This window comes from Idiotropiscis lumnitzeri, chromosome 5 (assembly GCF_059441095.1).
Source record: "Idiotropiscis lumnitzeri isolate Australia: NSW breed Sydney's pygmy pipehorse chromosome 5, RoL_Ilum_1.0, whole genome shotgun sequence".
Classification (NCBI taxonomy): Eukaryota; Metazoa; Chordata; class Actinopteri; order Syngnathiformes; family Syngnathidae; genus Idiotropiscis; species Idiotropiscis lumnitzeri.
The window spans coordinates 21,963,745-21,984,943 of NC_142395.1; the positions used below are offsets into that span (position 1 = coordinate 21,963,745).

At 38.4% G+C, this 21,199-nt stretch overlaps 3 protein-coding genes across 3 annotated transcripts; all 3 read left to right on the forward strand.

The window, feature by feature from the left end:
- Positions 1-328: 328 nt before the first annotated feature.
- Positions 329-4,088, forward strand: mvda (mevalonate (diphospho) decarboxylase a). Its single transcript, XM_088295724.1, has 10 exons — positions 329-533; positions 659-729; positions 1,494-1,608; positions 1,697-1,843; positions 1,918-2,117; positions 2,233-2,307; positions 2,581-2,799; positions 3,149-3,264; positions 3,374-3,482; positions 3,649-4,088. Exons 1-10 carry the CDS (start codon positions 464-466, stop codon positions 3,769-3,771), a joined length of 1,245 nt encoding a protein of 414 aa, XP_088151850.1. The 5' UTR covers positions 329-463; the 3' UTR covers positions 3,772-4,088.
- A 500-nt stretch (positions 4,089-4,588) lies between these two features.
- Positions 4,589-6,884, forward strand: cyba (cytochrome b-245, alpha polypeptide). Its single transcript, XM_088295728.1, has 6 exons — positions 4,589-4,743; positions 5,006-5,075; positions 5,461-5,535; positions 5,617-5,700; positions 5,815-5,896; positions 6,250-6,884. The coding sequence occupies exons 1-6, from the start codon at positions 4,686-4,688 to the stop codon at positions 6,439-6,441; spliced, it is 561 nt and encodes a 186-aa protein (XP_088151854.1). The 5' UTR covers positions 4,589-4,685; the 3' UTR covers positions 6,442-6,884.
- Positions 6,885-8,528: 1,644 nt separating this feature from the next.
- Positions 8,529-20,534, forward strand: tcf25 (TCF25 ribosome quality control complex subunit). The gene is made up of 18 exons (XM_088295722.1): positions 8,529-8,896; positions 9,867-9,983; positions 10,081-10,140; positions 10,247-10,371; positions 11,003-11,065; positions 11,166-11,248; positions 11,627-11,757; positions 11,986-12,085; positions 12,644-12,737; positions 12,877-12,969; positions 13,372-13,477; positions 13,572-13,731; positions 15,413-15,500; positions 15,594-15,752; positions 17,691-17,781; positions 18,965-19,044; positions 19,137-19,212; positions 19,925-20,534. The coding sequence occupies exons 1-18, from the start codon at positions 8,675-8,677 to the stop codon at positions 20,084-20,086; spliced, it is 2,010 nt and encodes a 669-aa protein (XP_088151848.1). The 5' UTR covers positions 8,529-8,674; the 3' UTR covers positions 20,087-20,534.
- Positions 20,535-21,199: the final 665 nt, after the last annotated feature.

Consider the following 21,199-nt stretch of genomic DNA (forward strand, 5'->3'; position numbering starts at 1 on the left):
AGTAAGTAATGTAAAATTGTAATTTTTCTTCCATACAAATCCATGAGGCGCATGGAATATATAAAATATGCTCATCTCATGCTATGGTTGATATACTTCTTTCCTTACTTGTTATTTAATTGCAGCGCAATAATCCAAGTTGATCTACAGGGATGGAATCTGTTTTACCCTAATAGTGATGCGTATTTCACAATTCATAGTAAGTGGGATGGTCTGATGGGCCGTTTTCGCACCAGTGTGGTCAGATAGTCTCTCATTGGCTGCTAATACAGCTACATCACGAGCGCTATTCTGATTGGTTGCAGGTTTGGCCATGTGCTCAATACCAGCCAATCATGAACACGATATTGGCTCTGTTGACAGGCGTGTTAGCGCATGTAAGCTAACTTGTCTGCTAAACGCAAGATCTTATTTTATAAATTTAGAACGAAATTTGCCAACACTGATCTACAGAATTAGAAATATGCCCGAGGACAGCATGGAGAAGACACACACGTGCACAGCTCCTGTAAATATAGCGGTCATTAAATATTGTAAGTATTACATTGGCACTTAGCTGAGAAATCGTCGATTTAAATGTTTCTATTGCACTGTTGCAACTTTAACCGATTGTGTTGAACTATAAATATTTTCGTATTTTATAAAATAATGATTTCAGGGGGAAAGCGAGATGAAGACCTAATTCTACCCATTAACTCCTCCTTGAGTGTAACACTTCATCAAGATCAGGTAAACAAACAACAAATGAAAAGCACGCTGATTGTTGGTGAAAATATTTCTCAACTAAACATTTTCTAGGCTTAGATTCCAAAGCAGACAACAAAATACGACATACAGATATTTAAAAATGGGAGATTTGAAGCTGCACAACTGTACTGATTTTAATGTCAGTCAGAGAAGTATAGAAATGTACAATTGCATGTGTAACGATGCAATAATTGGTTGGTTATTCTTTGTATTTTAGGTTAATAACATTTGCAACATTATCTTATGAATATGGTTGTCTTGATACACCATAATATAGTATTCATTTCATTGTGCAGGGCAATCACTAGTCACCATATTAAAATCTAAATTTCCCAGAACTGATTACAAATTGTGCAGTTAATTAATGTTACCGTAAAATACTATTCCAACATACAGTATGGCTTTTACAATTTTTCTTGGACCCCCCCCCCCCATACTAGTGTATTTACATTTATATTTTTTCATACAGTGCTTAACACATTTATTTGAGCACCTGTCATAAAGAGATGAGGCAACATGATGACATACTTTGATGTGGACCCTTTCAGTTTCACTGATGACCTGATTTTACTTTTTAAAAAACTCATCTTTAAACACAAATTTGAGGGGGCTCATTGGGGTTCGCTGACAAATTAGAAATTTGTCACCCATTTACACAAAACAGGATAGATAATTAGCAATGCTGTTTTTGCCGGGAGTCAAATACATGTTGTTAAGCAAGTTTGCATTGTGTTTTTCTTGTTCAGTTGAAAACAACTACAACAGTGGCCACCAGCAAATCTTTTGAAGAAGATCGCCTATGGCTCAATGGCAAAGAGGAAGATATCAACCATCCAAGACTACAGTCCTGTCTGAGAGAGAGTATGACTTTTAAACTGCTTACCAACATAATATAAGGCTGGCATAACACATTGAAAGATTCTCACATCTCTATGTCCTTTGTCTGTAGTTCGTCGTCTTGCAAGGAAAAGACGCAATGATGATGATCCCGGTTTAGATTCAACTTGTTTATCTTACAAAGTTCATATCTGTTCCATCAACAATTTCCCCACTGCTGCTGGACTTGCTTCTTCTGCAGCAGGATTTGCTTGTTTAGGTGAGTTGGTGCATCACATTAAAAAAATCAGTGAGTTTTAAGTTCTTACACACTGTTTCTCCACTGTTTTGCAGTATACACACTGGCCCAAGCGTTTGGTGTAGAGGGGGAATTGTCTGGGGTGGCTCGGCAAGGCTCTGGCAGTGCATGCAGAAGTATGTATGGGGGATTTGTCCAGTGGCTCATGGGACATCAGAGTGACGGCAAGGATAGTCTTGCGCAGCAGGTGGAGCCAGAGACTCATTGGCCTGAACTGAGAATACTTGTGCTTGTGGTATGTATGTTGGATTACTTTGCACTCTGGTTGAAGAGAAGGAGGGGCTTAATATGACAACAGGGTAACAATACAAGTTGTGCCAGTTAATTATAATTGAGTATTTGTTTGACAGGCCAGTGCGGAGCGGAAGCATGTGGGCAGCACCTCAGGCATGCAAACTAGTGTGCAAACAAGTCATCTCTTAAAGGTACTATTTTTAACCTCAGCGCACACACCCATATTTTCAATCTTAAGATTGGTTTTCATCAAGCAGTAGAGGTTTCAGTTGGATGCAGTACTGGGTGGGACAAACAAGTTGTGAAGGGTACCAATATGACTGACGTATGCTTGATTGGGTAAACTGAACTCACACTTGGTAAATGGCTTACCATTTTAAAAGAAGAGTGGTGGATATCCTACAGAGATAATACATTGGATTCCCATCCAAAATGAAATAACGCAAAAATGTGTGTATTTGCAGCACCGGGCTGATTCGGTTGTGCCTGGCCACATGGTTGAGATGATTAAAGCAGTGCGCAGGAAAGACTTCACAGCTTTTGCTGAACTCACCATGAAGGACAGTAACCAGTTTCATGCCACCTGCCTGGACACATATCCTCCTATATTCTACCTCAACAGTGTATCGCATCAAATCATCAACCTGGTGCATCGATACAACAGTTATTACGGGCTGACAAGGGTGAGCGACATCACGGCTGGTCATCTTCCGCAGAAACATCATAACACTGGAGACGAGTGATGGAATTCTGTTTTTACACACTACTGTATATCGTCATTGCTTTTAGTTTGCAGTGTGCTGAAACTTAAATACAATTCAATTAAGGTGACACAAATATGAAGTAATTTAGTGCTGTTAACAAATATCACACTTGTCGAACTTCCTTGTCGTTGCTATTATTAGGGTGTGTGTGCATGTTCTGTGCAGCTGTGTTTCTGACAAGATGGAATGAGGATGTGAAACTTGTGTGTTTTTCAATACTCTGGGGAACATGAATACATTTTTTGTGATATTCTGTGTTTTCCTGTAGGTAGCCTACACGTTTGATGCAGGACCAAATGCTGTGATATTCACTTTAGAGCAGCACATTCCTGACTTTATTCAAGCAGTCCGACATTTCTTCCCTCCAGAATCAAATGGTGGCCAGTGAGTCGGCATTAGTGAATTATTATATCCCTATTGAATGATGTCATTTGACAATGTCGCTTCTATCCCATGTGGAGTGCGTCCTCAAATATAACTTCCTTTTGCGTAGGTTTCTAAAAGGTCTTCCAGTTCCCCATGTAGATCTTTCTGAGGAGTTGAAACAGGCTATTGGGTTGGAGCCCATGCCGAAAGGAATTCGCTACATTATCAGCACTAAGGTAAATATGTATACACTTATACAGTTTGTCAACATAACCTTCTAAAATGACTTAAAATTGTTTAATGTTTTATAGATGTTAGTGACGTATTCCAAAACATTTGCACTATTCCACTAGATTCTGTACTTTTCCTGCACTATATAATTTGTTTCTTATGTTTCAAAAGCCTGGCCCAGGTCCTTGTGTCGTGAAGGATCCCACACAGCATCTGCTTGGACCAGATGGATTACCCAAGAACACTGTGAAACATAATTCACATGATAAAGACAGACATAAAAACTGTCACTAATATATCACTGCAACTCTATTGGTAGAATTATTGCCAGATTAGAATTTTGATGCTGTGTCTTCCTTTAGCAATCACATTATTTTACATTTAATCTGTTTTGTGTCCGCTCTTATGTACTAAATCCTAATTTTGAATAATGATGAGTTATGTCAAGTAGGTTATGATGAAAATAACTCTCAGTTCTCATCCATGTTCATATAAAACCATGAAAGTTGTTTATTTGTGCTGTTAAATTAACCCTATAAAAGGCTTGTTTAATTGTGTAATATACTGTGATGTAATCATGTAATTAAAAACTGTCTTTGATTGAAATTAAATACTGTGCAAATTTATTGCTCACACTGATACTCTGTAATGTAGATGATTTCCGCATTATACGTTGTGGATCAGATGCTCGCTCACATGGCAGGTTTATGTGCATCCTGATTATGGTCATTCTTTGCTATTGTCGACTAACTGACTGTTCACAAAAAAAATGTACCTTCATATATTAAACAAAGTTCACTTTCTTTATTATTTACCCTGACAGTGTAAATTTAAGATTAGTAGTAGTTTTGTTTTTGGACAGACCAGGCTCAAGGGGTCTTTTATGCCCACATTTCGCAAACATCATTGAAATACCACTTTTCTAAACCACCTTGCCGACCAAGAGAAAACTCAAAAAGGTTTTCATGGTAATCATTTGATTTTTCTTAAGTAAAGTAAAAGTATTTTCATGGGAACGGAAAAGTCATTAACAGGCATGAATGCATTCGCTAATTATGACGACGTAAAAAAAATAATAATTTGTACCGGAAGTGACATAGGAAGGGGCGTGTCTCAGGTAGGCGCGAACACTACTTTTCTCATGCTGCCGACTCGCATGTTTCACATCAGACGAAACAGTTCCTCCTTGCAAGTGCACCGAAGGCAACATGGGGAAGATCGAGTGGGCTATGTGGGCCAATGAACAGGCTCTGGCAGCTGGACTCAGTAAGTTTAAGCTCTACTTTTAAATCGCATGTATTTCATTTTCGTTTGATAATTGTTTTCTCATACAGCTAAATCAGGAGTTGCCACTTTTTGCTGTAGCTATTGTCAGTTTTTAAGGAAACAAATGTTACCAGTATTTAGATTCCAATTCCCAAAGATTTTATATTCAAGTCGCCGTTAGTCAAGTATTAATGTGCTTTTGGAGACTAATTTGTGATGTACCCTTGACTGTGATAAGCATCTTCCTGCTTCTTTCTCGTAGTTCTCCTTACTGGAGGCATTGTGGGCGTGGCAGGGCTGTTCAGAGGTTGGCAGTTTGCTGCCTATGCTATGTATCCTTTGCAGTTTCATAAAGCACCTTTAGCTTAAAGGTGTTTAACTCAGGTTGGCTCTTTGTGATAATGTTCACTTTATAAACTGAGAATTTACTCATCCATTTGACTTAAGATACATTTTGCTGATATCATTTATACTGTATAGCTGTAGAAAATCAATGTCTATGCTGCTGATCGCATTATCGTAACGTATTGATTCGCTATTGTTATCAATTTTAAATAATCACAACTTTATTTCCACATGCTCAGTGGTCTTGCCTTTAGTTTGCTTCTTAAACAATGTCAAAGTGTCTGGCATGTATTTTAGGAGGCTTAATACCTATGTTATTATATACATGTTGGCAAACCTGTCTGATAACAAAGCCTTGACAGCCCCGCACAGTGCCGCTGGCGTCTTTGTGTGTCTGCTGGAGTACCCGAGAAGTAGAAGGGCCAAAGGCACTGGTGTGGAACGAAAGTAAGCGATGCCATCGCATTAATCACATTAAGATTAAAATTGGTGATTGGTTGATGCTCATTCCTAATGTTATGTTCACAGGGGGCAGTACTGTTTCACTGTGTGTGTGAAAGCTTTTGGGCCTCTGACAAGGAACTACTACGTCAGGGCCTTTTTACATGCTGCGTGAGTTGAAAATTGCAGTCAATTTCCTTGGCTTGACAGCATTCCTTCAAATCAAAGACTTCACTATTGTGTTGTTGCATTGTCCTGAGAAAAAGGCTTCCGTCTGTTTCCCAGGATATGTGTTCCTGCTGGGTTTATGCTTGCTACTGTCCTAGGATGCGTCTGCCTTGCAATCGCCAGCCTCATCTATCTCTCAGTAAGTCCAATATTGCAACAGCATTTTTGACATTTTATTCAGCCCAAGAAGGAAGTTAGTGCAAACGGTTACAAGGAAGAGATTGTTTCATTACTGGCATTGCTCATGAACGATACGTCACAAGCAGATTTCATCAGACCTGAAATCTGACCAGGAAGAGGTGTGGCTGAGTCACAAGTGACTGGTGGCCCTGCTTTTCAAAATTTTGTTTGCAAGTGGTTCATAACATTAATAAATATGGATTTTACTTTGGAGCATGAGGTGATCATTTGGTAACTGACTCCTCCACCCCCCCCACCCCCGCCCACATTTATTTATTTATTTATTTTTTTACCTATTTCTTAATATTTAAGGCGGCCATCCATGGAGAACACTGGGAACCCATTCTCCCAAGAGTGGAAGTCAGCAGGCGGCCAGCTCCAAGCATTAAGAATCCGCCTCAGAATCCTCCACCAAGACCCCCAGCAGAGATGCGCAGGAAAAAGGTTGATGACTTGGAAGGCGCCTCTTATGACAATCCCATGGCTGTCATTGATGAGAAGTAGTCTGACTGGTTTCATTTTTTTCATCCTGTGGTTTTGCTGAAATGCTTAGAGAGGTTTAATGAACCTTGTGACTTTTGGTAAATACGTTTTGAACAATGGGTGACAGCGTGAATGTCATTTTACTTGTTGGGAGGGAAAAAAAATGTCACAATGCATACATTGAAGCTGCTAAATGGATTATAAATAATAACGACAGATATTTATATATTCACGCTTGTGATTTAATTTTTCTGATCCTTCTACCTTATCTATTAGAGCTTTGTATCTACTGTAATGCAGTTGCACATGCACCAATGTATGTCGTTTTATTCCTCAACAGTTTGTTAGGGTGAATTTGTTATTTGTTTATTTGGCCTTTATCGCTCTAATACACTGAAAAAAAATGTTGTACTATAGTTTTCTCTACTTAATGTAAATAAATCATTATTTTTGTCAGGTCTACATTTCAATGTGTCTTACTTCCCTCTTTGAAATACTGTATGAGGCTATTTGCAGCTTCCCATTTAGCAAACACTCTGAATTACAATATGTTAAAATTCCCCCCTTCAATGATTCCTATTTCCCTTTCCACTTTTCGTATCTGTGACATCAGACAACATTTATGGCAAGCAAGGCCTCACATAATAATAATACTTTGTTCTGGCTTGGTAGGTTGTTGGGCAAGTTCAGTGCACTCACGTTGAACAATGCAATTAGGGTTTTTTTTTTTTTTGTCGCAAGTTGTGTCTGTGTGGAAACATGAGGGAGTCTTGGACTTCCTCATTTTGTTGTGGTGAAAGGCTCAAACGACACCAACCGTAACAGTAAGTTACATGCAATATAATGAGTCTACACAGATTTGTTTGTGATGTTCAGAAAATAACCACAAATTATTTCAAAACCACTTTTAATGTGGCCTATAACCCATTAAAATCAAGTTGACTTTTTGTCTTGGAGGGTGGAAATAACAATGACCAACTGAGATAATGTGCTTGCACAAGTGTACATTCCCCTCTTATGAATGGGAAGTGGCCTTGTTCAGAATTAACCGAGCACATTCCAGCGCATGTTAAATGGGAGTCAGCACACACCTGCCACAAGTTAAAGTTTCTCTGATTATCCCAAAATAAATTATACAAGTTTTTTCACCTTGGCAAATGATTTGATTCCAGCTGAAGAAAAACAGCGCCAAAGCATGATGCTTCCAACATCATGCTTCACTTTCAAACAAAATGACAGGAAAATAGGAGTGCACACTCGTGCAATCACATTATTTGTACTAATTTACTTGAGTAAACTGGGTGGCTAAACACAAATAAAAAATGAGAACACTTGTAAGGAGCTACAAGCAGGTAGGTTACATCTCATGTTCAGTCATTCTCATACAGACAAATTATTGGCCATATTTCTGACATCACTCACTAGGCCTCGCCCTCTTAGGCACGTATACAACATGACAGCTGTTGTGACCCGGCTTGTCCCAAAATACAGGAATTACTCATTAGATTAAGTTTTATTTTATTCTTCACACATGCAATCGGTGCACTGAACTCTTCCATATTGCTAGAGTATGTAAATTCGAACGTTCAATGTCCTCTGTTACCCTACATAACGCTGTAATACGCTATAATGCTATTTGCACTGCATAATTTAACATTGTTTTGTATACATTTTGCTAAATGTTTTTTTTTTTCATTTCTTATATATTCTGGAAGACAAACTTGGAGTTGCACCCCATTTTTTTTGTCTCATACAATGACAATAAAAACTTATATTACTATTACTACATCTATTACTTTTGTTTTTATCTTACAATGTTGTGTTTTATTTGATTTTTTTTTATACAGTGCAATTATTCTTCCGTGATATAAGAAGCAATTAAGTTCAAATAACCTATGAAACATTGATTTGATCAACGAGTAAGGAACTTGGTCACATAATGAATACAACTCGCAAGTCAAGGTATCGCGAGATGCATGGATCGACAGATAGATAGCCAAAGCTATATCACTGCCACCGCCTGTTGACTTTAGAGCATTACATATTTTTCGGAATCGTTTATAGCGATTTTCCCCTTTTCTCCACTGGGAGGCAGTAGAGAACGGCAAAACAGTTGAGACTGCCAAACAACAAAACCACGAAGTATAAACTAGAACGACCTGCTTGTATGCTTATCTTATTTTGATTGTGCACTCACGTAACCCACTTTAGTCGACAATATTTTTTAATTAAGGCGTACGTGAACAGTGTCAAAATGTCTAGCAGGGCTTTGCGGAGGCTGAAAGGCAAACAGCGAGGTCAGGAGGCGGTTGTCATCGAGGAGCTAACTTTGGCTGATAGCCCCGATGAGCTGGCTGAAAGCGAGGAAGAGCAGCTGGACAAGACCGATGTCAGTTCAGCGTCACGTCTGAATAGCAGTAATCGAAAGTCAAAGAAAACCACGGGTCGTAAAGACATCTGTGCTATTTTTGAAATGGTATGTCTACGTTGTTCATCTGTATAGCTCCACGTTGCTGGGAATGGACGAATGCTGTGTGAGCTAAAAGCTGTTAGCAGCGTGTAACTCGTGCTTGTTGATAAATTAAACTTAGCCACATATTTGTTTTAATGACAAAACATTTGCAAGGAACATTTAATAAACAGTAATTATTTAAGTACACAAACAGAGGAAACTAACCATTTGGTATACCGGCACGTTATTTATCCAGCACAGAATTCGAGTTGTGTCAGAAAACTTCCAAGACAGGTGTCAAATACATTTAAATGACAAGGTTGAGGGATTTTGAATGATGAAGACTATCACCACCACACTTATTAATAAAGCTTTTCTAAATATGTAAAAAACAAAACAAAAATAAAGTTTAAGCTAAATTATGAACAGAATTTCTGTGGTGAATTAAGATAATTCAGTTTCAGAAGCAAATCATCTTTCCTCCACTTTCTGCATAGTGTCGAGCCATCACTTGAGAACAGATCACATTAATGATCCACAAGTATGGTCAGCTTACTACAAATTCCTCTTGGTTTGGGTCTGAATGTTGAGATGGCATTCAGATGCTGCTCAGTGGCGGACTTTAATAAGATTCAGGGCCACAGCCCACCTTAAACTATTTTCCTTTCATTTGCAGTTTTTCAAAATAACAGAAACACATGTGTAATTACTTGTGTTATAGTACAATACAGTATATTGATTGGTTTAGCATTTTTCCGTTGTTAAAAAAAGACTCACACTGGCTTTTGCCTCCAATTTTTCCGTATACATCCCTCAGAGAAAAAAAAAATTGACCCCCGCTCAAGGAGGATTAATTGAACAAGCAAAATTTGTAGTTTGCGGTTTGAATGCAAAAACCTTTGGTTTGTGATGCCAATCCTCGCCCTTTTCTGAGAGGCAAGGCTGTTGGCTAAATTTGTTGACTTCAAGGGATTTCATTTCAATTATTTTCCAGATAAGTGATGCAGAAAAAGTCTCCGCTGATGAAGATCCAGAGAAACTCGATGGAAACAAAACAAGTAGCACGGCAAACAACGACAGCAAAGCAAACGGAAATCAAGGGTCCAAAAAGGTAATTAGCAAAATGCAGGAGCTGGCATTTTTTTTTTTAAATGCAACTGTTATTCTGTTGTTTATGTATTTGCATGTTTTACATTTGTTTTATCCAGCCTTTATCCAGTGTTAAGAAGAAGAAAAAGAAGACAAAAGTTAAATCAGAAAGTCAACAGGTAAACCTGAACTGTTTTAAACATCGCTGCATAAACCACACCCGGAATTGATTTTCTTCCGAAAGTCCCCAAAATGCATCTCACAGTGATTTCTATCTGATGTCAGAAAGCACAAGCACCAGATGACGACATTGATGTATTGAAGGAAAACCTGGAGCAGTCCAATGGTTTGACTTTGCAAAATGACTGTAGCGGCTGTGACAGAAAACCTATCTTATATGTGGAGCACAGGTGAGGAAAAAGCATGTCTTTGATAAAGATGGCCTGTGTGCATGGGCTCAAACTGCAGTTCGACAGTCGTTCATCAACTTTACAAAGATAATGATGCTGTGTTTAGAAAGATATTAATCGAACAATGCATACTGGTTCTTTACAATGTTTGCACTTTGTATGATAGTTGGAATATTTTGGGCAACTTATTTATCTGCATAAGAAGAACATGATGCGTGAGCGTTAAGTCTCTTTACCATTGAACACATTTAATACAAAAGCAAATGAATAGAAATAATTTTAAAAATCATTCCAAAACGAGGAATAGGTATTGAGATTTGTTTTCCTCATCAAATGCATCTCTATGTGGCCACTATGAAGCATATCGCGACGATTTAAACTGTTAAAAGACTGTGTTGACACCTGAATATTAGGTTAATATTTTCTTAAAAAGCATAATGTTAAAATACCACAATGTCTTATATTGATAATGTAATAAAATGTAATACACCAAAACAATTTTAAGTTGTTGATGGCACTGCATCTGTAATAATTTTATTACCAGAATGCAGGAATATGACAGACTGTCCTGACATATGTCCTGATTTGGCAACTCATTGTTCTTCCATGAATATTTTTTTGTTATCCCAAGGAATTTGAACCCAGAGACAGAGCTGAAGAGATATTTTGGGAGAGCATTTTGGGAGGAGTCGAGGTAAGCATGGATTGGTGGGCATTTGGGAAAAGCTATGTGGCAGCTACTTTTTCGTCATACGCTGTTGTCATCATCTTGGCTTTTTTTTTCTTTCTTCCAGAGCACGACTCCGCAATACACAGTTTCATCAGAACACATGGATGACCAGCCCCAAGCCAAGTTGGCCTCGGTTCAGACGCCCAGGTTAGGCTTGCTTTCTTTTTATTCAACTGTTTAAATAATGTCTCTCCTTGCCATTATAAAGACTGCCCTGCATTTATGTGGCGGGACGTTGTAAACGTAGACTTGTGTGTTTGATATTGCTTCACTTGTCATTCTTACTGTATGTAATTATGAATGCAAAGGTTGCAAACTGACTTCCAACCTTCTAGCCAGTAATTCGATGCATTATCGTTTTCATGACCTTCAAATGTTTTGATGTTTTGCAGTTTTTCTTAGTAAAATGTTAGCTTCTTGTAGTCTTGATTTTTTTTTTTATTGTAAATTTAGCTTTCTGTGTTAAATTTATTCATAACTTGACTGTTCCTTATACTGTATTAACCTGATAGGATGTCGTTTCAGGAATCTCAATGACCTTACTTGAGTCAAAAGATGGCGTTCAACACTTCACCTTTGAGCACAGTCGAGACTACCAGCAAGTACAGTTTAAGTTCCTGGATGCTGTCGAGTCCATGGATCCAAACAACATTGTGGTAATGGAACATTACTCTATTGGGCATGTTAGTGAAGAACCTCATCACAACCAAACTTTTGGTGCACTGTGGAATTTCCACATAATCACAATTCTTAGTTGTACATAATGGAATCATTCCATTTAGAGCTGCTGTTATTAAAAAAAATCTATTTTTCCAAGGTGTACTTATGCACGTGGACTTAAAACATTTTAACATTTGTTTATATCATTTGTTGATATCTCTTAGGCTCTGTTGCTGCAGAATCCCTATCACATTGATTCTTTGCTTCAACTCTCTGACGTCAGTCGTATCCAAGAAAATCAGGAACAAGCCAGGGATTTTATTGGTGAGGCTTCTTAACCCAAAGAAAGAAAGAAGGTCTTTCAATGTGTTTGAACCTTTTGCTCCACAGTGCCTCTGCCTTGCCTGTAGATGTTCCATGTCAGCGTCCTCTGCTTAATAGTTGCACTATATAATAAAAAAAATAGCATTATGTAATAATTGGACCCCAAGATAACAGCATCAGAATAATTTGGTTAGGTGAGTGTAAGTGTAAAAGGAGAATATTTTTTGTGAAGTCCCCACACTACGTGCAGAGCTTTACCATTACTTTTTCAATGCAGTATGTGAACATGCACAAAAACTGAAAGTGCAAAACATTCAGGATTTTGATCAGATATGTTTTAAGTAATAATTAAATTGTAGATCCAGTAGCCAATGTTGATCATGTAAAATTGATTACTGGGAACATTTAAATGACCAAAAACTGGCTCTGGTGAGCATTTTCCAAAACAATTATTATTTAATAAATTATTTGAAGCGCATGATATGATACATCAACATGATACCGAGATGTGTGTGCAAATCATGTATTTTAATCCCTTTTTTTTACATTTTATATCAGAGAGGGCTTTGTACAGCTTTGAGCGAGCATTTCACCCTGTATTTAGTCTGACCACCGGCACCTGCAGACTGGATTACCGCAGACCAGAAAACAGGTTGGATGGACTTCTCTTCGTGTGCATCATTTTTACGCTTTCTCTATCTTGATTGAAGTATTTAGTTAATTTTAAACCCTTCTTGAATACTTGGTGACTTGTTTAAAAACAGTTGAGCAATAAAATAATCTGCTTTCAGGGCATTTTATCTTGCTCTTTTCAAGCACATGATGTTCCTTGAGAAGCGAGGATGCCCCCGGACAGCTTTGGAGTACTGCAAACTGATCCTGAGGTAGGAAAAGAAGATCTCAAGTAATGGGTTTGTCAGTTTAATTCTGTGTAGTGACCCGTCACGCAATTCCTTCAAAATGTTTTATAAGGCTAAAGACAAGTGGCTGTGTGATTCTTGTTAAATAATTATACTAATTTATTGTAAATTTGTCCACTCATAAGTACAGTACATGGAAATGCAAAATTGTTTTCATTTAATTTGGTGTGGCAGTCCTGAATCCAGTGGGCTGTTGCTTCCCCACGCATAGCGGGGGTCCACTAGGTTTAATCTCATGACGTATTTATTCACACAACTTTGTCAATTGGATATAGTCATATAAATAGCCTAGAATTTAGTTTTCAACTGGCTGAGTAGCTACATTTAAAGATGTCAGATTTCCTTTTTCTTCTTTTCCTCAATTAGTTTGGACCCAGACTCTGACCCACTTTGCATGCTGCTGCTCATTGATTTCCTGATGCTACGTTCCAGACAGTACGACTCTCTCCTTCAGCTTTATGAGGACTGGGAGGTAAATTGTCTTCACATTCCACATTTACCAGATGCATTTGTTTTTACATGGTCAACTATTCAGTGCTGGAGATAATTGTTTGTCTGTGTCTCAGGAGCACAGAAATCTGTCCCAGCTGCCCAACTTTGCATTCTCCACCGCACTTTGCCATTTCCATCTCAGTCAGCAGGAACAAATCACGCCTGAAGAAAGTGATCAAGCAAAACATAAAGCTGACCAAATGCTACAGGATGCACTTATTATGTTTCCTGGAGGTAGGAAATCCCACACTTCCCGAAGCACTGGTACAGGGATGGCTACCGAGTACAAAACAGGCCCCGGGGGCTTAATTTTTAAAAACTGCAGTATTCATAAGCTCTCCCCTTAACCGTTCTCGTAACGGTATTGGAGAAATGACTCAAATTAATTTTCGATTGATTTAGCAATATTAACATTATTTTGCACGTTTGACCTCTTTGATTCATGTTCACAATCGAACGTGAGCCATCTCGCTGCACTGCTTCCCGTGCCAATGTGCTCTGTCATCATATTACAACATGATTCGTAGTATTATATAAAAACTCCGTCGTCCCTCCACCGAATCATCTCTTCATACTGAGATACGGTAATGATTGTGTGCAGGGATTTAAAAAAATATATTTAATAACAAATTTTCCTCACTCCTTTTTTTTTTTTTTTTTTTAACCTACCCAAGTTTAGAACAAAATGTGTCAAATTCTGAATAGGTTGGCTATTACTTTTGTCAGACCAAACAGTCATTTGTAAAATACTTAGGGAAGCCTGTTCCACCCCCAAAAATAGATATAAAAATAGAACCAGTGATGGGTCTTTTCTCATTATTTCAACATATTTTTGATGTACACATTTGATTGAGATGCTGCAAAATATTTGCTGGTATGACTGTTCTATGAGGCCTTCTCTAAGTTAGAACAGTTTTTTTCATGTATGGAATAATCAGACCATGTTTTCTCTTTGGCCTGTTTAATTTGCTTGGGTGGGTTTTTGTAGAAAAACAAAATACAAATACAAATGAAATAAACATGAGCAGTTGCATGTAAATAGCGCTACACGATGCTAATTAGCTGTGATAAATGACCTACAATGACTGATAACACTTAACATTGAGGTACTTACTTGTTAATGCACGCACTCATTTGTGGAGGAACTCAAATGTGTTATTTTCCCCTCTTCTGGCGATTCGCGTGGGTCTTTCAACATAGGTGACCAAAACATGCCTATTTCAAATAAAACCGCTCTAATAAACTAACCACCAGAGGGTAGTGGAACTGCACAAATGGAAAACAACTTGCTATTAATATCATCCCATGGCGACAAATATATCGTGGCAATTTTAAATTTCACGATATTGCCGATATCATTACAAACCACAACTATGAGATTGTATCTTTAACTGGCAATTCACATGGTTATGGACTTCCATGTATGTATATAAACTAAGGAAAGTGAAAGAACAAAACTTGAGTCATGTCTATGAGCTACTATCTCACGTAACATTTGAATTGCAAGTCTTAATTATGAGATGTTCAGTCATACTTATTCAGTAGTCTCCTATGATAATGCAATACTATATCATAAACATGCATGACTTAGGTTAACCATTAATAAGCCTTGGGCTATGTGTTTCCAGGGAAATTCCTATTACGAGTGTGTCCTATATATCTTGTATTGTGTAATGTGGTTAAAAAAAAAAAAAAGAATAAACAGCACTGTGGTGTTCATATTAAATCAGTAAAGTGAACTGACCCATTTACGCCATTTCTCACTCCGTACCCCTGGACCCTCAAACCCTCATGTCAGAAAAAGGCTTCCATAAATATGGGTACTACATTTTTATCACAGGAAAACAAATGAACAATGAAGAATTGGTGTTTCCAAAATATGATAGAAATCCTAAATGTCAATATGTTTCTACAGTCTTAATGCCTTTGCTGGATCTATGTGCTGTGCAGCCAGATGCCACTGTCACCTCACATGCGTTCTTTGGCCCAAGCAGTCAGATTGGGTAACATCAACTTTTTTGTCTATTTATCTCATCTCCCGCAACTCTTAATGTCAACCATTTAGCTTTTGTGACATCAACATTTTCTCTCTATAGGCAGCTGCCAGCTTTGGCTGAACTGAGTGCTCTGTACGTGGGGAGGGTGCACAGCCTATGGAAGGAAGCAGCAGTGATGCTTTGGTTGGAAGAGAGTGTCAAGGAGGTGCTGTGTCGAATTGATGCAAAGGACCCACTGGTGGAGGACTGCCAAAACAAGTGAGACCAAAATTGGGCTGCCTAGCTGAAAGAAGTTTACGTCCATGACAAATTGAAGTAATCCATGAAATCCGTGTTAAACTCCATGTTGAGTGTTCCCAATCCCTGCCATGTCATCCTTATGAACAGAAATGTGGAATCTAGGAAGAGTAGGAAATTGGCTCACACTTTCTTGAAAATCACATCTCTAAAATGTCATGTACAGTACTGAGAAAGTTTTATGTTAGGTTCAGACTGAACACGTAATATCGCGTGTGCTTTTTGTTCACATGGGACAATTGGGGGGGGGGGGGGCAAGCCTTTCTCAGGATGATGATTGATAAATTGAATGTGCGGGTGCACGCATGCACATACACACATATCTTAAACATTGGCAACATTGGTTACTAGCTACAATGTAAATAATAATAATAATAATAAAATACATCGCTGTAATTTCTGTTGTTTCTCTTTAGAAACCATTCATACATGTATAGCTTGTCGTCCTCATCTTTTCATATTCTACGTACCCTATGAAAAACACAAAACAGTAGCCGATTGTTACTTTTAGGCTGGCATCACTTACTGTCACACAATGATCAGAAATCTCCTCTTTCATCCTAAAAAAATATCGGGGAAAATACACCAAGGTTGATGGTTAATTTAATATTCCAACTTTTCATCTAGTTGCGGGCTGCATTTTGAGTGGTGCGTTGATTAATAACCCACAAATTATTTTTTTAATGTGATCATTTTTTATGATTTTTTTTCCATATATAAACAAACCAGGACGGCTCGCTGTATGACTGGTTAGCGTGATGGCCTCACAGTTCAGAGGTGCAGGATTCGATTCCGGTTCTGGCCTTTCTGGGTGGAGTTTGCATGTTCTCCCGGTGCCTGCTTGGGTTTTCTCCGGGTACTCCGGTTTCCTCCCACATTCAAAAAACATGCTTGTAGGTCCATTGGACACTCTGACCCCATTACCCCAAGGTGTTCGATGGTTGTTCGTCTTTGTGTGCCATGCGATTGGCTGGCAACCAGTTCCGAGTGTACCCCGCCTACTGCCTGAAGATAGCTGGGATAAGCTCTAGCACCCGCTCGACCCTCGTGAGGAGAAGCTGCTAAGATAATGGATGGATAGATAAACAAACCACTATTTATTTTTTCCAGAAAACAATGATAAACATTCATCATTTGTTTCCTGCAGAGATTGGGACAAATGTGAAAATAAATTCCCAGAAAAATCAGAAAATATCCAAAGGTCAATTATCTGGCCTGGCACCTGGGGCACCCAACCGTATTTCAGTTAGGCCGGGGGGGGGGCACTGTTAATGTAACTTTTGTTAAGTTCCACACCTTTCCTCTACAAAGTTTGGTGTATTAATTTGTGTTAACGGACTGTGTCCAATTAGTTCGGATTGACTAGTGTAGAAAAAAAAAAGGCTCGCACAAACTAATGGAATGGTGGTTTAAAACTTGTACAGTACTGTATCACATTTGATTTATGTGTATTAATCATGGATTTACGCTATAACATATCTAACCATCCTGTAAATCTGCCCCACATAATCTGTTGTCTTCAATCCTTATGCAAAGTGTCCCACACTCAGCATTTGTTACCATGGGCCGTTTAAAATCGGTTGATTTTGAACATACAATTTGTCTTTACGAGACAGTGGTGATCTTATAAAAATAAATGAAACTTAAAAATGTTAAAAACCATAATAGATAAACAAACAAACCTCCCTCTCTACTTCTGTAACCACTACATGTGACTCTGCATTAGATAATTCATTTTCCATTGAAAAAAATTGATTTCAACGAATCCCTACCAGCGTGCTGGAGAATTTAGTTTGAACTCAAAGGTTCTAGTCTACTGCACTAACATAAGTATAAACGGTTGTTTCAATGCATTCACCTCATGGGCCACACAAATTTCCTGTCACCACTGTGATGTAGGAGAAAGCGGAGATATCGGAGTGCTCCGCGGAACATCCATCGCCACGTTCTGCTGTCTGAGGTCAAAGAAGCCACATCCAGTCTACCTCTGGTAAAATGCACCGCCTTTCACTGAAAAACAACAAAAGCGTTTTCCGTGTTGCCTACAGTGAAACCACAAGTGATGGACATTAGCGGATTTAAAGGGGTCATCTGGCTGTCATGGTCCTATTTTCACTAATGTTCACGTGAACCAGACGATCATCACAATATTTTTGATTTTTATTGAGGTGATAGTTTTTTTTTTTTTTTATAGGAGCTCATTTAATGTCAGTAAGATCTAAAAGATTGTGTACTTTTGAATTTTGGTAATGATTTGTCACCACTTTTAGACGCTGGGTGACGACAGAACGTGACTAACCAAACCAAGAAACAATATTACAATGCTTGTGTCCTTATTTCTCTGACATAGCCTGTCTGATGAGTCAATTAAGTTGTCTCCTCCCAATTTGGGGTCGTTAGAATTTATGCTAAAATTCCCCCCCCCCAAAAAAAAGCATTTATATAAGTGGTAATGTTCAGCCCAATCAAGTATTCCTATTTTGCGATTTGGTTTGCAGTGGGGGTCACACTACAAATGCGGTCGTCACGTCTACCCAGAATAATAGTAATAATATGAGCAGCAAATTGAATCAAATGCTTCCAGATATAATACAAGGCAGCTTGTGAACAGTCGCTAAAAGGCAAAACGCCGTGCATGGTTTTTGATCTAGATAAAAATAACATTATGACAGAGTACTGGTCAGCATACTCAGTAAAACAAATTTAAAAAAAAAGGACATTACAGTCTACTGGTCTGTATATATACCGCATCTGTAGCGGTACTGGTTGGGACAGTAAAGTGCAGAGTTGACAGTACCCGGAAAAAGAAAGGGATCACGATGCCTTTCTCCTCAAAGTCACAGATATTACAGTGCAGTGAGGGGGATGATCCCAAGTGGACAAAAATAATATCTCACATGCATATTTGTATTGGTATTGGTGTTTAGTATGATAATATTTTTCCTGATTAATCAATAGGATGGCAAAAAAAACGATAGCTGTGGGCCTAAACTATATGATTATTGTAATGTACTTTATATAAGATATTTAGGGGACAAGTTTGTGATTGTTTTGAGGATGCATCTGTTTAAAGGAAGAAACTTGTAATACACCCCTCAACATTTATTCTGGCCTTTGTTGAATTTATGGTGACGATAAGACCTGTGACCATGCTCTTTGCTCCACCCTCTCAGGAGGTGACAACTCAACCCATAATGGGATTTGATCCCTTGCCCCCAGTGGAATCTGTGATCTCCTACACCAGACCAACGAGGTATTCTGGTTTGTTCTGTTGGTTTCGCGACCAACGCAAGTCATGCCTTCAGTTTGCTATAATGCTTTTTGCGTTTCTTTGCCTGCATGTAGGCACCGTGTTGGAGCATCCACCGAGAGCAGTCTGTCGCTGTTTTATCGTTCTTTACTACCGAACTTCAACCTTCAGGTAAATCTATCACAAAATTGGGATTTGAAATTTGGTCGAATTCTATTAGTTGTGGTAATGCTTGGTCAAAGAAAGCATTTGGACAAAAAGCTTCAGATTATGCCTTTTTATTCAGTCTGGGAAATCATTTTGGGATGCTTGGGTGTACTTCATGTTAGTATCATTAATTTGTATATGAATTTACTGCTTTTACTCTCTTTATTGAATTATTGCTATTTTACTTTATACTGTATGTTAAGCGCTTTGTTACAGCTGCAGCTGTTATAAAATGCACTGTAACAAATAAAGTGGTATTGTTTCGTGTCAGCGTTGTAAGTTACGAGCATGGTCACGGAACAAATAAAACTCATAAAGGCACCACTGTTTTTGACAGAGTGCCGAGCTTTTATGTATCTGCTACTCCTATGTGCGATGTTATATACAGAAGGGCCGGAAGCTTGTATACTAGATAGCCATTTAGAAATGATTCTATATGTATCATCCACTTATGGAAAGAAAAAAGGACACAGATGGATCTATAAAATTCCATTAAGAGTGCCAGGTTTTATTCTTTGCTCTATAAATATGAAATTATGTAAACAGAAAAGGACAGCCCCATCCGCAATTACATAGATGCATTCATCATCCACATTTAAAACCAATTTCTGTACTTATTATTGAAACAATGTCATAATTGTCAGATTGTTTGATGATTTCAATTTTTCTTGTCAAGGGTGTTCCAAGGCAGGAGGAAGGCGACATGGAGGTGGCTCGAGCTGGACAAGAGCTAAACCAGGAAGTGAATCGCCTAATGGTGGCGATGAGGAACATGCTGGCAAACATCAGGTTTCAAGAGCCGCCACGAGAGGACCATCCATTTAGAGATGAGGAATAGTGGGACTGAGCTGGACATCTTGGAAATGCAGATAAATCAACAAAATGACTGCAATTCATTAAATTTCTGCCAAATGAGCGCCTTCAAAAAGAGGTTCCCCCTTTTTTTTTTTTTTTTGATTGCTCACTTTTCATTTAACGTGTAGTCTCCTGTCTGGACTTTGGATACAGTCGCCACCTGTAAACTGGGAATGAGTGCGCAAACAGCAAAGAGTTTTGATTCAATGAATTCCAAAGATGGCTGTAAATTATGGTGAATGGAGTTTTCCTGATACGGTCTTGGAAATCCATGAGAAAAATATAGCACACTTTAAATATGAAAATACCTTGGGTAGCGGATGTGTCATCGAACAGTCGCGGCGTGTGCGCGCCAACGCTTTGAAGGAGGGCATCTTTTTTGTTTTTTTTAATTTGGTCTGAAAAATCCAATAAAATTAACTTAATCACTACATAGTGCTTATTACAGAATGTGTGTTTGCATTTGCATTAATAAAAAAAAAATGACTCGAACAGTAATGCCCAACTTCCCTTCTACTACAGAACGGCGAGTCACTTTTATCACAAACATTTTGACAAATGGTTAAACTCCTAACTCTCCATTGCACCATTTCAACAACTTTATTTGTCTTACTGCAACTCCAAAGGTGTGTCTTGTATTAATTATTCTTTTTCTTAAAAACTTTATTGTTTTCAGCAAATAATCATTGATTTGGAATTTTACAGCTGAAGATGTTCCAAATGAGCTGGGACAGGTGGCAAAAAATGCTCATCAAAGCACCTGCTTGGAACATCCCACAGGTGCAGACTAATTGGGAGCTGGCAGGTGCATTGATTGGGTGTAAAAAGAACTTCCCTGAATTGCTCAGTCATTCACAAGCCAAGAAGAGGCGAAGTTCACTTCTTCATGAACAACTGCTTGAGAAAATAATTCAACAGTTTAAGGACAAGGTTCCTCCATGTACAAGTGCAAGGAATTTGGGAATTTCTTCGTCGACGGTCCATAAGATCAAGTGGTTCAGAGAATGTCGAGAGATCGTTGCATGTAAGCGTGAAGGTGGAACAATGCCCGCCGTAGAGCTGCCTTATTTTTTGCTTTTTGTCACAATATGACTGA

Excerpts from the sequence above, each read along its gene's own strand:
- mvda (XM_088295724.1), top strand. The coding sequence starts at position 464 with ATGCCCGAGGACAGCATGGAGAAGACACACACGTGCACAGCTCCTGTA. Across the intron at positions 2,800-3,148 it reads GTTATTACGGGCTGACAAGG|GTAGCCTACACGTTTGATGC; the intron begins GTGAGCGACATC and ends GTTTTCCTGTAG. Across the intron at positions 3,483-3,648 it reads GCTACATTATCAGCACTAAG|CCTGGCCCAGGTCCTTGTGT; the intron begins GTAAATATGTAT and ends ATGTTTCAAAAG.
- cyba (XM_088295728.1), top strand. The coding sequence starts at position 4,686 with ATGGGGAAGATCGAGTGGGCTATGTGGGCCAATGAACAGGCTCTGGCA. Across the intron at positions 5,536-5,616 it reads GGCACTGGTGTGGAACGAAA|GGGGCAGTACTGTTTCACTG; the intron begins GTAAGCGATGCC and ends TTATGTTCACAG. Across the intron at positions 5,897-6,249 it reads CCAGCCTCATCTATCTCTCA|GCGGCCATCCATGGAGAACA; the intron begins GTAAGTCCAATA and ends TTAATATTTAAG.
- tcf25 (XM_088295722.1), top strand. The coding sequence starts at position 8,675 with ATGTCTAGCAGGGCTTTGCGGAGGCTGAAAGGCAAACAGCGAGGTCAG. Across the intron at positions 11,758-11,985 it reads TGGATCCAAACAACATTGTG|GCTCTGTTGCTGCAGAATCC; the intron begins GTAATGGAACAT and ends GATATCTCTTAG. Across the intron at positions 15,501-15,593 it reads GGCCCAAGCAGTCAGATTGG|GCAGCTGCCAGCTTTGGCTG; the intron begins GTAACATCAACT and ends TTCTCTCTATAG.